Here is a 14,646-nt window from a genome sequence, read left to right as displayed (position 1 = left end):
ATCATATAATATCATCATATGAGAGAAATATAATAAACTCACTGTTGAGTAGCTACAAAAGAACATAAGTCATTATTATATGATATGAGCATGGTAACAATTATACAACATCAGCATGTTAACATTGTCATTGTGAACATGTTACCAAACAAACATTAGCATTTAGCTCAAAGTACGGCTATGCCTGCGTAAAGCCTCAATAAAATACAGCCTATAATCAATAAAATGCAGTCTAATGGTAACTTTCAGGACCTTACAGCGTTCAATACTCAGTGCTATTGACGTGTTTCAGTTTATAGTGTATTGTGGTTCGGAACCCAGCCCTATCTGAGTGGTATAAAATGCATATTTAATGTGAAATATCAGCGGGGGATAATGGATTTCACCTGATTTCACCTCATCCCTGATGACCCATATGCTCAGTGTAATGCAGTCTGCTGAACAGAAGCACATCCTGCAGCCGGTTTACATCCTAAAAGCTTCATTTGCAAACTTTATTGGGGAAGCAACAAACACTTACTTTCCCCATCGATATCCTGCTGATAAAGAGCCGGATATTCAATTTACTATCACTAAAGACAAGGAAAGGGTGAAAATCCTCACAGTTGACTCGCTGAAACAAAGTTATTATAATTATTATTATCCCAATAATAATTATATTAATTAATAATATTATTCTAACAATAACGTTCAAGAATTTCCCAATTTGGGATCAATAAAGTACATCTATCTATATATATATATTATTATAATAGTTGACGATACATTTTCTGTCAATCGACTAATCAAATAATTGTTTCAGCTCTAAACTGTATATTCACTTTCTTTGTTGTTTGTCTTTCCTATTATGTTTAAAACTGATAACATTACGTATAGTCGTCTCTCCTGTCCAATTAATGTGGATCCTTTTCCCGTGTTCTAAGACTATTGCTTAAACTCTGTGTTTTCCCAAAAGAACTTTTTGTTTGCTCATACTTTAAACCACATGGATCTTTTTCCAATCATGTTTCATTCCTCTGCAGATTGTTATGACCTCTGTGGGAGCTCTGTATATTGCACTGTGCCTGTGTCTGATCCGCCAAAGCGATGGTGAGGTATATCCATAACTAATATACCTCTGCGTTAGTAAACAGTGCATGTGTGTGTGTCTGTGTGCGCGCATGAGCACGGTGCCCTGAAGTATCGATATCTTGGCGCTAAAGGGGAGGTGGAGCTGAGAATCTTTTAAGCACATAATCCCGAGCAGCACTCCACCTCTCTCCCACCCATCTCCTCTTCTAATACCCAGACAGGACTGCAGCCCGGAATCGACAAGCTGCTGCAGCAGAGCTCCGTTCGTGCTGCCCATGGGTCAGTCTGTTTACTACAATCACACACCAGAAGTAAGACGATTACTTTAAACATGCTGGGGGGGCAGAAACATGGGGAGACCCCAAAGTGTTCAATATTAAAGAAATCAATGCAGTTCAACATTTAGACATATACATGCTGATATGAATACATACAGTCAAAAACATTAATATAAGTTCATTATTATGAAATGTTATTTTTTAGTTAATTTTATTTAATTAATTTTGATTTTGACATTATTAAATAAAGATTTATCGGATTTTATTTTATTCATTTTTATTTTATATTTTTGTATATATATATATATATATATATATATATAATAAGTGGTTGACATTATTTAGTATATTAAATGTAACATGAATTAAGGTTTCAAAGGGAACAATGGCATGAAATAGTAGATTTTTAAATAAAAAAATATACAGTGAAATAAAAATTAATATAATTTCATAATTATTGGTTACGTTTTTTATAATAATGACTTAAGTTTTAATACGTTGTAAAATGATTCCACAATGAATTGGTCCATTTGTTCATATAGATTTTCTCTCTATCTTTGGGGCACCATGCCGGGGAAGGTTTTATTCCAGAATGGCTGAAATAACTTGAAGATGACAGCGCTAACTATCTTGGAGCGGTTTTATTTTTGGTACAAAAACATCTTGGTTATTTGGGCAACAGCTCCATCAGAAGATTATCAACTTTACAGAATGGGTACCAGAACGCTTCAAATTGCTGGGCGTTTAGGCTGTAAAAATCAATCTGCACAATCCAACCTTCCTAGTTCTCATTTCAAACTTCCTGGATAGCCGGAAAATGAATGTTCACACAAGGGCACTTGTCCAATCAGCCACACTTCATTATAGAAGCTTTGTAATTTCCTGGACGGCATTCAAGGCAGAGTTAAATCACTTCAAAGCAAGACAAGTAAGAGAGGGGAGACAGAGAGAGAAAAGAAAAATTACTAACGATGAACCGCCACTGTTCCGCAGTTCAGCAAGTCCTCGCTCCGTAATCCACGGGAGATATGAGATTATTCTCATCAACAATGCAGAGAGCCTGTAAATGTAGGCCAAGCTTATTCAATGTCATGGAATAGAACACCAGACATCTTTGGTCTATTTTGATTAAATTCTGTTGATGAAATGTGTGATTGCAGCACGTTACAGTTTTCAGCCTGCTGCCTTTTAGCTGTTGGATGCCTGATTATACAAGTTGGATTTGGCGGCATCTAGCGGTGAGGTTGCAGATTGCAACCAACTGAAAAAGGAAAAAAGGCAGTGGCCGACGTGAAAACGCGAATGGCCCTATCTAGAGCCAGTCTGTGCATTCCAATACCCATACTATCATACCATTTAATATTTTGCAGTATGCAAGCCAGCATGCTTTTCACAATCCTCTGTGAGCAAGAGGGTCAAAGTTCAAGGCGCAATATTATGAAGAACTAGTATGTCCCAATTGTATGCATACTGCCTGCAACAGTATGTACTTTGTAAGGGCAGCTGCAGTATGTAAAAATTAAAGTATGTGATTAGGAACATAACCAGTGTTAGGTTTATCCGTTCCGGGCTACTGTAGAAACCTGGCAGCCGGCTCCAAAGATAGCCGGCTTTTCAAATCAAAGGAAACAACTTGGTTAAGTTTAGGCAACAAAGCTAATCGGTCAGGTTTAGGTAAAGATCACAGTTTGGGCTGAAATAACTATGGGAGTGGTGTTATTTAAGTACCAAAGTTATGTGACAAATAACTCATCGTTTGGGTTAAAATAACTACAGAAGTGGTGCCGGTCTCCTCCATATGTGCAGTACTTCCTAGTCCTAGTTCATGATTTTTTGTATCATATACAAATTGTTTCATGAGATGATTACAGCTCATAACACTGTAATCAACCTCACCACTAAAACCTACATACTGCTCCTTTAAAAGCCCGCAGGTGGACAACAATTCAGTTATTGCAGGTTTAAGGTTCTACTTATTGATATTATATATAATATATATACTGCAGCCAGCCACCAGGGGGAGATCAAGATGTTTTGGCTTCACTTCTTTGGAGCTGCCATGTCGTCCATCTTTATATACAGTCAATGGAAATAACACAGGGAAGGACTTTATGATTCATGGATTGTGCATCTGTGCTCATTTCACTGACAACACAGTGCTTAATCAAATGAGAATAAACGCTTCCAGCTATATTACCACTCTATTAGACGGGACTTTATAACTGATGGAATGTATAGTGGTCCTAAATTCTTCTGGCATTCTTGCCATTAGAGCCTTTTTATATTGACGACGAAAAAACTTTTCTGGGACAGTAACGTGAAGACAATAAGTGAAAACGTGGGACTGATGGATGGCAGCCCGGCTAGACGATGCAAGGTGAAAGAAAATGGAATTACAGAGAGGATCGTTAGCATCCCTCTGTGAAATCAAATTATCAGCTTTCCAATCTTGGCCCATGGCATACGAGGAATAAAATGAGTGTCCCCTTGAGAGCTGCTTTAACTCCAAACATAGACTGGATTGAAAAATCCTCATCGCTGACAGCAAAGCTTTGGGCACTGATAGTTCCATTCACAACATCGACGCACCAAAACAAGCCACATGTAAGAATACAAATTCATACATGTGTCAACATTTCTACATGGAAACTAATTATCAAGGCATTAAGAGCTTCTCCGTGTTTGGAACAGAGCCTCTTCCCTGAAACATTTAACCTGAATCCTGAATGCGTTCATCAGGCGACTAGGAGAGAAAAGAATAAATGTTAACATGATGTGGTTGTGAGACCAGCATGGTCTGTGCAGGTAGATAAGCGTCTCAGGAGGTTGGCGGCTCACCTCGGCGACTGTGGTGACATTCATTAATCGTAGTCTCGGGAGGCATCGTGTCTCTTTTTAAATCCATTCGAGTGGGCAGAGCCTCGGGAAATTAATGTGCTTCTCATTGAGTCCAGTTATAGTCTGTTTTATGTCAAGTACAGCGCTGTACATTTAGAGTTGACAATTTATTATGAATGGAGATTTAATTTAAAATAGTTAATAATTTGCTTTTTGCAGCTGATGATGTGGTCTTTGTGAAGGAAGCTCAGCTCTCTGAATCAGACAGAAACACTTCCCTCATCTAGTTCTGGGTGCAATCAAACTGCATCAGTTTGGTCATCTCCAGACTGTCTGCTTCTGGCTGTGCAGGATGTAATCAACAAAAAGGAATGCAGTTGCTCATACCTAGGATCCTCTATATTTACAGTATATATAAATGAAGGCTTCCAAAGTTAACGCAATATTAACACCAGTAATATCTTTAACGTGTTGCATTAACGCATCTTGTGCTAAATGCATGTTTTTTATGCTAAATGCAGTACCTGTGAGGGTTTCTGGACAATAGCTGTCATTGTTTTGTGTTATTAAATGCTTGACTAATCTCCCTTTTAAAAGGTACATTTTGAACAGATACAAAATGTGATTAATTTGCGATTAATTGCGATTTCATATATATTTGATGTACAGTACGTGCCCATGTTATATGCTGTAATGCTGTAGTTTTACTGTCCTCTCTCCACGGGAGGTTTTAGTGTTTTTGGATCAACTGGGGAGTCACAGCTCAGATCACATGAGATAATTAACTCCACAAATTATAGGCCCCATCCCTGAAAACAACCCAAACACAAAAGGCGAAATGGCAGCTCCGGCTTTCTTTTATTTAAATTTTGATACCACCCTCAGTTTTGGCGGTTGTCAAAAAGGGCAATGGGAGCTTGTTAGCTGAGCACACAGCGGGGGGGTGGTGAGTCCCACGTCTATAACATCATTTGTGCCAGAGGAATGCAATACATCCGAATATCCCAGGGACTATAAAGGTAATACAAATTGGCTCAGCTAGCTAATAAGGGGGGTTTGATACCTGCATCACATATGCTACTGCTATTATTCTTGGCTTTTAACCTTGCCGTTAAATCCCATGTGCTTCAAATGTGCTGTTGAATTTTCATGCTGTGGAAAAACGTTAGCACTCACAGTTTTGTGTGCTAAATACAGCTGACTTAAAGGTCATTGTGGACATCACTCAGGATGTCAGTTGACTATTATATCATCAGAGTGAAAATGAGTCTGCAGTGAATGTTGAAGTCAAGCCTATTAGAAGCTGTGCTGGGTGGGGGCTGGATCAGAACCCAGTCTTGACTAGCTGACAGGCAGCCTGATCACACTGTCCTCGCTTCAGCATGCCTCAGGAGCAAATGGAATAATATAGACAAAACATCTTTGAGTGTAATGTATGTACTACTTATCAGTGCTGTGCCAGTAGTCTAATAGCTTCAACACACGTAATATATTCCCTGAATTCAAAGCCATGCGAACATGATCTGTACGATTATTGAAAAATCAGACACCCGCCTAAAATCAAGCCGGTTTAAATCACCTACTTACTCAGCAACCATAGTGGTTTTCCATTGTCAAGACTTCCTTTACAACTTTGAAAATAATAATAAGGCCGGACTTCAAAAGCAAAATCACGAGCTGCAAACAATTGGTATGTACTTTGAAGCAGCCGCTGTAGACAGCTGGACAGCATTAAAAGTTGAGCATCATAACAGCATGCACTTTAGATTGAAATGCCTTTACAACCCATGTGATTGTATGAGCGGGTACTCATCAACAAGATGAAAGCAAAAGTACAGCCAACAAAATGTGTGAATCAATGCGGGATTGAAAAACACCATTACTGCTCAGCCTGGAGGATAGATGCACATCACAGCAAGTCCACATTTGCCAGCCCCGTTGACCCGTGCACGGCTGAACTCTGGAGTAATAACGGCACTGCATGCCGATTTCAAGAGGAGCAAATTGTGATGATTTTTCCATCCACAATACAAGCTCTATTGTGCAGGCCAGCTTGTATATATAGTAATACGGAATTGATCAGAAAAAAAATGATGAGCTTTGACAGTATAACATGCAACAGAAACACGGGATTGTTGCTGATTGGTTCTCTAACTGCTACCACTTACTGCCTACTACTACGGACGTGGCAGCATGCCGTCCGTGGTCCTCGAGGAGGACGGCAGTGAAGGCTGAAAGTACTCGACTGGAACTGTCAAGCACTTCAATAAGAGCCTACTACTGTGGCTCCTAGTGTGCTTACAACGCAAAATTACACAAATATTCATCTAAGAGGAGGAATCTTAAAGGGGAACTTCTGCATTTTTCAGCCTGCTATTCCCCCATGTTGTTGTCTCTAAGTGACAATTTTTGAAATGGGTCCAGTATTGAGGGATAATGGGCTGTAATGTAACTCCTAACCGTCAATGTATGTCCACTAAAAGTGCTTGTTTTTGCCACTGACAGGCTCAGATTGTTGTTATAAGTGTCTGACAACATTATGGAAAGAACCTTACAGAGGAATAAAACATCCGGTCTGTTTGTTATTGTGTGTCTCGCTGAAGTCTGACATCTCGCGTCACATTGTGGTGGAAATCATCTAAATATTCAGCCACTCTAAGCTATTCTCACTGTTGTCTTCCATCAACAAGTCACCTCTCTCAAGACTTCTCCTTGAGCGAGACTTGGTTAGACACAATAACAATCTGAGCCTGTCAGCAACAACAACAAGCACTTTTAGTGGACGTACATCGACGGTGAAGAGTTGCCCTGAATGATTACATTACAGCCTGTTATCCCTCAATATAACGATTTCAAAACATGTTGTCCTCATTAGACACAAAAACAAATGAAGGTCGAAAAATAAAGTTTACATTTAGGATGACGTGAATTAATCAGAGCAGAGGCCTGAACTACGAAGCCAGTCAAACATACCCAGGGTATCTTCTCGTTATCTGGTTTAACTAACCCTAACAAACGAGATCCCGCTCAGCGGTCCTACGACGCTGGTTATCAACTCAGTAAATCAACCCAGGGTTTCTCCATCTGGCTGTGAGCGCGTTCACATGAACGGGGCGGGGTTTTTGCAGCATCGGACCAATCACAAACATGGACAAGTCCACAGATTTGCAGACAGACAGGCAGAGAGACACATTTAACAAAGGAAGAGAAAACTATATTAGACACATACGAAGAAGTTTAACACTTAATCAGACTAAAATTAACACAGTTTAAGCTGCCGTTTGCAGGAAGAACAGCTGGTGAAAGAAAAAACTCCCGATGTGTGAATGCGTAAATTAACAGACGTATTAATTCATTTAACGGAACACTCAAAAGTTAGATATAGTCGTCTAGATATAAATAGCTTTTAGACGTGTAATGGATGAATGGATTACACTTCATTATGCCTTTTAACAAAGATGTGGCATGTATGACTATTTCAACCTTCTCTCAGCTGCGTCCCCGTCTCCGGCGGTGTGAAACAGACTCAAGAGCAAGTAAAAAAATAAATATAAAAACATAATTCAAAGCGGTAAACACCCCCAGCATAAATCCAGCTGTCCTTCCTGCATCTGTCAGTTTAAACTGTGTTGATTTTAGTCTGGATTATGACTGTAACTTCTTCATATGTGTGATATATTATCATACGAACTGCGCACCGAGCTCTGATTGGACAGTAGGTGGTGCTTTTATACGAGTTGATCTCTTATCTTGCACATAACCTGCTCCGGAGCAGTTACCATGGCGATCTACCCCGGTAAGAAGTGAATCACCTTCGTAGGACGGAAAACCCTGAAGGGTTAACCCTGAAATTACCTCGCTAACTGCAAATCCTGCTTCATAGTCCAGGCCCCAGGTCTATAAAGCCACCAGATTCACTATTTCTTTTTTTTTTTAACTCACCCAGTAGGCCCTGAACAATGTTTAAGCTGAAAACTGATGTAATACATTGCACTTATAAAACAGACACAGGACAAGGACAGGCATTCTTAAACTTATTACATATAAAAGAAGCCCAGATCAGCCCACTAGACCTCCGTCTGGTTTAGTTAGTCTTGCTGTACAGTTGTGTAATCTGCTGGAACACAAAGGATTCTGGGAGTACCTGGACACCAGTTTATGAATCAATGTGGCGTAGCAATTCCAAATGTCCAGGTTGTAGCTACAACGTGTTGCGTTATCAAGAGAATTTGGTTAGAAATGAAGTCAGATAAGACCTTGTGTCAAGAGCAGCTTTTAACGGGTTCTTACTTGATGTCTGCAGCAGTTTGAAATGATTAGATTCCTGATAACAGATACTGTACAGGAGAGATATCCTGTTGGATCTATACATGAAAACATCAACCATGAGTATACAACAACTATTCAGGAAGTCAGATTTTAAGCATTGTCTAATGTTTGCAATCACTAGTGAATCACAAATGAAGGAAATTATTATTAGTAGTATTTAGGGGTGGGAAAAAAATAGTTTTTTTTTAATGCCAGAATCAATATATTTGCTTCATTTGAGGTCATATCCCTTCCGTATAAGTCAACCAAAACAAACCGAAATGTACAGATTCAGTACAGAATTGTAGATATTTTCCAAAGTAAAAGTCCCTAGAAGTGTATGATTCAACTTTTTCCCATAGTCTAGAGTGTTAACAAAGTTAATCACAATACTTGTAGAATCACAACACTTAAAAATCGCAATACATATCGAATCGGCACCCAAGTATCGAATCGGGAGATAGGTGAGTCGTCCCAGCCCTATTATTATTATTCATTATAAAAGTTATAGGATTTTCAATTGTCATGTTGTGACCACGAGCCTGTGGAAGCTCTAGTTGGACCCTTAACCTATATATTCATCATTTGGGTGGTTTTGCAGTTTCTAGTCTGACCTCGTGTCCATCAAGTGAAAACACTGAGAATGAGTGTCAGTGAGAACAACCTGGTGAAAATGTAATCACGGAGTCTAGACAGACCTCCAACAGACTTCCCTGTCACTTCCTTTAAACTCCCTCCTACAGGTTCATCCGTACAGCGCCAATGTGAGACGCAGAACAGCAACACTTTAACCATCATCTGGTAACACTTGCCCCCACCCCGCACATCACATCTTGCCAAACCCTGGTATCAAAGAAAATCCCCCGTCTTCCTTTGGCCATTGTGATTATTGCTGGACATTTTCCGACAGCACTTGAAAGCAACATAAATCCTTGTGTGTGCAGTAAGCCTCTGAAGCCTCTGAGGGCAGAGAGGAGGGGAAAGGTCACCGCAGACAATCCCCCATCTTCACCAGTAACTAGTCAATCCATTCCACTATTTATTGTAGGAGGTTTTTCTTTTCTCTTTTCACCTGCACACCCCCACCCTCCTCCTCCATCCTCCCTCCCTCAGTCCTCATCACTGTTTCTGCTCTTCCTCTCCATCCACAGACGCACTCTTCTTCCTCCTCTCCACCTTTAGTTCTGCACCGACACACAACAATTAAAGTCTCTCGTTAACAGCTGCTAAAGATTAGCAGAGTATCGCTTCTGAATTGAGTGTTTTCCAGAGACTAATCCTCTGAAATCCCCTTTTTTACTCAACAGCAACAGAACAGAACATGATAAAACACACAGCCATGGTTCTGTTTCCTCACCACACTGAACACTGAACACTCCAGTAAGGAGGACAGACAGACAGCCTGCAGGACAGAGAGTCTCCAGCCTGCAGGACCGACATCCTGGAAGACAGACAGCCTGGAGGACAGAGAGTCTCCAGCCTGCAGGACAGACATCCTGGAAGACAGACAGCCTGGAGGACAGAGAGTCTCCAGCCTGCAGGACAGATATCCTGGAGGACAGACAGCCTGCAGGACAGAGAGTCTCCAGCCTGCAGGACAGACATCCTGGAGGACAGACAGTCTCCAGCCTGCAGGACAGACAGTCTCCAGCCTGCAGGACAGACATCCTGGAGGACAGACAGTCTCCAGCCTGCAGGACAGACATCCTGGAGGACAGACAGTCTCCAGCCTGCAGGACAGACATCCTGGAGGACAGAGAGTCTGCAGCCTGCAGGACAGACATCCTGGAGGACAGAGAGTCTCCAGCATGCAGGACAGACATCCTGGAGGACAGACAGCCTGCAGGACAGACAGTCTCCAGCCTGCAGGACAGACATCCTGGAGGACAGAGAGTCTCCAGCATGCAGGACAGACATCCTGGAGGACAGACAGCCTGCAGGACAGACAGTCTCCAGCCTGCAGGACAGACATCCTGGAGGACAGAGAGTCTGCAGCCTGCAGGACAGACATCCTGGAGGACAGAGAGTCTCCAGCCTGCAGGACAGACATCCTGGAGGACAGAGAGTCTCCAGCCTGCAGGACAGACATCCTGGAGGACAGAGAGTCTGCAGCCTGCAGGACAGACATCCTGGAGGACAGAGAGTCTCCAGCATGCAGGACAGACATCCTGGAGGACAGAGAGTCTGCAGCCTGCAGGACAGACATCCTGGAGGACAGAGAGTCTCCAGCATGCAGGACAGACATCCTGGAGGACAGACAGCCTGCAGGACAGACAGTCTCCAGCCTGCAGGACAGACATCCTGGAGGACAGAGAGTCTCCAGCATGCAGGACAGACATCCTGGAGGACAGACAGCCTGCAGGACAGACAGTCTCCAGCATGCAGGACAGACATCCTGGAGGACAGAGAGTCTGCAGCCTGCAGGACAAACATCCTGGAGGACAGAGAGTCTCCAGCCTGCAGGACAGACATCCTGGAGGACAGAGAGTCTCCAGCCTGCAGGACAGACATCCTGGAGGACAGAGAGTCTCCAGCATGCAGGACAGACATCCTGGAGGACAGAGAGTCTCCAGCCTGCAGGACAGACATCCTGGAGGACAGAGAGTCTCCAGCCTGCAGGACAGACATCCTGGAGGACAGAGAGTCTCCAGCATGCAGGACAGACATCCTGGAGGACAGAGAGTCTCCAGCCTGCAGGACAGACATCCTGGAGGACAGAGAGTCTCCAGCCTGCAGGACAGACATCCTGGAGGACAGAGAGTCTCCAGCATGCAGGACAGACATCCTGGAGGACAGAGAGTCTGCAGCCTGCAGGACAGACATCCTGGAGGACAGAGAGTCTCCAGCCTGCAGGACAGACATCCTGGAGGACAGAGAGTCTCCAGCATGCATGCAGCGCGCAACTTCGGCGACAGGATTCCTCAGCAGCAGCAGCAGCAGCAGGACTGGAGGAAGGAGGAAGGAGGAGGAGGAGGAGGAAAATATGGAAGAAGAAAAAAAGCCAGCCTCACCTGAGAAAGACGGTCTCTCCTTGCCGGACGGTGATATTGTCCATCACTTTGTTGTCGGACTGAGAGTCTCCTTGGCTGCGGACCGGCAATCCTGCAGGCAGAAGAAGCAACATCCTCAGAGAGAACAGAAGTGTGCATTTTTTAGAAAAAGCGTCAAAGTGTCCTCGGACAGAAGACATCGTCTCCAGCCGAGAAGGTGTTACAAAAAAAAAAAAGAAAAGAAAATCCACACAGCGAGACAGTCAGTGGAGATTATTCCCCCTCTAGTTCATTAGTGTTAATCCAGATCTGGTGTCTTCAGGTATCCGCGGTGAGAGAAGAGAAGAGAGCAGAGCAGAGGAGGAGACTCGACCTGTCTCATCTGACTGCGCTGCAAAACATCCGCTGTCTTTACTGTTTACTGCTCTTTAGATATCAAGGAAAAGAACATAATCCTGTCTGCTGCTGCTGCTCTACCAAGTTCTTTATGAGAAGTCATAAACTGCTCCACCTATTGCAAACTGTCAATGTGCGCAGAAACTGAGAGAACAACAGAGAGACACGAGGCTCACATGCAAAAGAAAAAAAAAAAAAAAAGAGGGAGATGCCAAGTTTTGCGATTTGCATCGGTTGTCAATGAGTTGTCTGTCGGTGGATTTATTATGAGCTCGTTCTGTGTGTCTACGTCACAGAAGGACGCTGTGGGTGGTGTAGTGGTGGTGGTGCACTGTTAAGAATGTCCCAGTAAAATAACAATTATTATTATTATTATTAGTTTGTATTGAAAATCGATCCTGAAACTCAGATGTTTTCCCATTATTATTATTATTATTTTTTTTTATTATTATTTAAAAAGTATATATTTTTGTATATGTTTTTTTATATGGTTGTTTGTTATGATATCTAGTTGTCTAATGTAAACAAAACAACCAAATGTACTGTTACAAAAGGGTTGTGGCCAAATGCAATGGAGTCACACAAGACAAAGGACATGTGCTTATGCCTATAAAACTACAGTATACTCTTCCATAATGACTCACTTTATAGAGGGAATATTATTAAAAACTATCTCATTCTAAAGATAGATGATAAAATACCATAAACCATGATTCGGTTGCCAAAAAAGTCATTGGTTGAAGTATAAAATAACAGTAAAGAACTGGCAGCAGGGTTGCCTTTATGTTACTGTAAAATTAACATCATTATACTGTCACTGAAATTAACAGCTTTGTACTGTTAATGAAAAATACTGTTTGTTTTTTTATTAATTTCACAGTATTTTATAGTTAATTTACTGTTTAAAGATACATTATATAGCTGTTATATAACTGATTTGTTTTAATGCATGCAATCTATTTTTTAAATACATTTGAATAAACATTATTTTTTGCCTAAATGAATAGACTTAGCAGGTTACAGACAGGAATAGTCACACTAAATACAATTAAAGGCACTTGTTAGGAAAAAAGCTATAATAGACTTGACACTTTTCCCTAAATGTGTGTCTCTAGCTGGCTACAAGCACAGAATGCAAACCAGAACAACATGTGAGTGAAGAACAATAAAGATAATTCACTGATTTTACAATCATGTACAATGTACAAGCCTCACATGTGCAGATCAGGTCAAAGAATTAAAGAAATACTGTATGAAACTGTTACTGATGATCCTTTAGACAGTTGATCAGCAGTAAAGTGATGTTTTTTAAGAATGCATTATAATTATAATATAATTAATTTAACAGGTTTTCTTTTGTATTAACAGTAAAGCACTGTTTTTAGCAATAACAGGTTAATACTGTTGAAATCCTGCTGTGAATTAACAGCAGTTGTTTACAGTGCGGTGATGGTGATGGTGGAGCAGCACAGTGGATTCACATCAGCATCAAATATAGCCTCTTGAAATAAAAAGAAATATGAATCATGCAGCTACTGAGTCTCTCTGCTATACTCCATATGGAGTTTATAATGCTTTATGGATTATTTCAAGTGTAACTGTGCCTCTGGTAGGCTACAGTGAGATTATAGTTATTGTTACCCATTTTATATCTCAGCACACCAATTATAGCCTTCGTTCCTACAGGCTGTTATAAAATCCCCCCAGATATTGTTCAACATTATTTACTTATAAAATATCAGTATACAGAAATATGCAGAAAATGGGTTATAGAAGCATCTGCGAGATAGATAGATAGACAGATGCTTCAGTTTCAGTCCTGGTATTGTTCATGCAGGAACACTTGAATAGAACAAGACCATCATTAATGTGAATTGTAACACCGTGTGTTTTTCCTGCTATGATAAGTCAACATACCTGACAATGACTTCAACATTAAAATGCCAATAGGATGTAGAAATAGTAATAAAGTCACTCTAAGCTATATTGTTTGAGTTATGCGTGCTACCATAGATAGCTCACCTTATGTCAACACTGCATGAATGTATTCCTTAGATAAAACATAACGGCATGTCGTGGTAGTTAAATCGAAGCGTGCATTAAAGTCTCCATCACGGAGCTACGTGACCCAAGCTGATGATGCCGCCATTAAATATCAATATTGTTAATATAGATCTCTTTATGATGGAGCAAGAAATTACAGTGGAAAGGAAAACCATGTTTGTAGAAATAAACTCAAACATTGAGTGGCTGAAATTCTCTACCTTCATCTCATTCACACACATAATGCATATATTATGTTTTTATCATTCACACTATTCATTTCCAATTCCTATTCAGATCATTTCCAGTGTGAAGCCCCGCTGCTTGTAATAGACGCAGCTGCTAGCCTGAGATGAATATGTGCAAACGAGTATTCTGCATTTGTGAGGAGCCATGTGCTTAACATTTACTGACTCATGTTGCGATGTGTCTCCTTTTTATTTCTGCTGGGCTGTTTGCTGTGTGCACTGTGTATCAGACCCTCCCTGGCTCTCTCAGCACAATCAATGCTTGATTACTACTGATTTCATTTTAACAACCTCTGAGGATTCTGTCGTCTGTCGTTCATATAAGCCATAAAAATAATAATAAAAAAAAACTTTGATGGTGGGTTAAAAAACTGAGAACAAGCCAAACGTTTTGCTTCAAACAATTGGATCATGACAGCGTCCCATTTTTAGAATGTGGCTATCAAAGTGGTACACGAGACCCAGGACGACGAC

At 41.1% G+C, this 14,646-nt stretch overlaps 1 protein-coding gene across 5 annotated transcripts in view; it reads right to left on the bottom strand.

The window, feature by feature from the left end:
- ntm (neurotrimin) overlaps positions 1-14,646 on the bottom strand; it is a 398,233-nt gene that overhangs the window by 114,165 nt on the left and 269,422 nt on the right. For 4 of the 5 annotated variants that reach the window (XR_005203765.1, XM_037747921.1, XM_037747920.1 and 1 more), the window contains exon 2: positions 11,507-11,597. Coding sequence is in view for 4 of the 5 variants with exons in the window: in XM_037747921.1 (XP_037603849.1) it covers positions 11,507-11,597 (91 nt within the window). In the remaining variant the exon portion in view is untranslated. Of the gene's footprint in view, positions 1-11,506; positions 12,821-14,646 lie in introns of those variants that run through there. The other variant, XM_037747922.1, reaches the window with a different exon arrangement.

The sequence above is a fragment of the Sebastes umbrosus genome, chromosome 17 (assembly GCF_015220745.1).
Source record: "Sebastes umbrosus isolate fSebUmb1 chromosome 17, fSebUmb1.pri, whole genome shotgun sequence".
Classification (NCBI taxonomy): domain Eukaryota; kingdom Metazoa; phylum Chordata; class Actinopteri; order Perciformes; family Sebastidae; genus Sebastes; species Sebastes umbrosus.
Note: the sequence above shows the minus strand (reverse complement) of the source record. Positions and strands in the feature narration are given on the sequence as shown.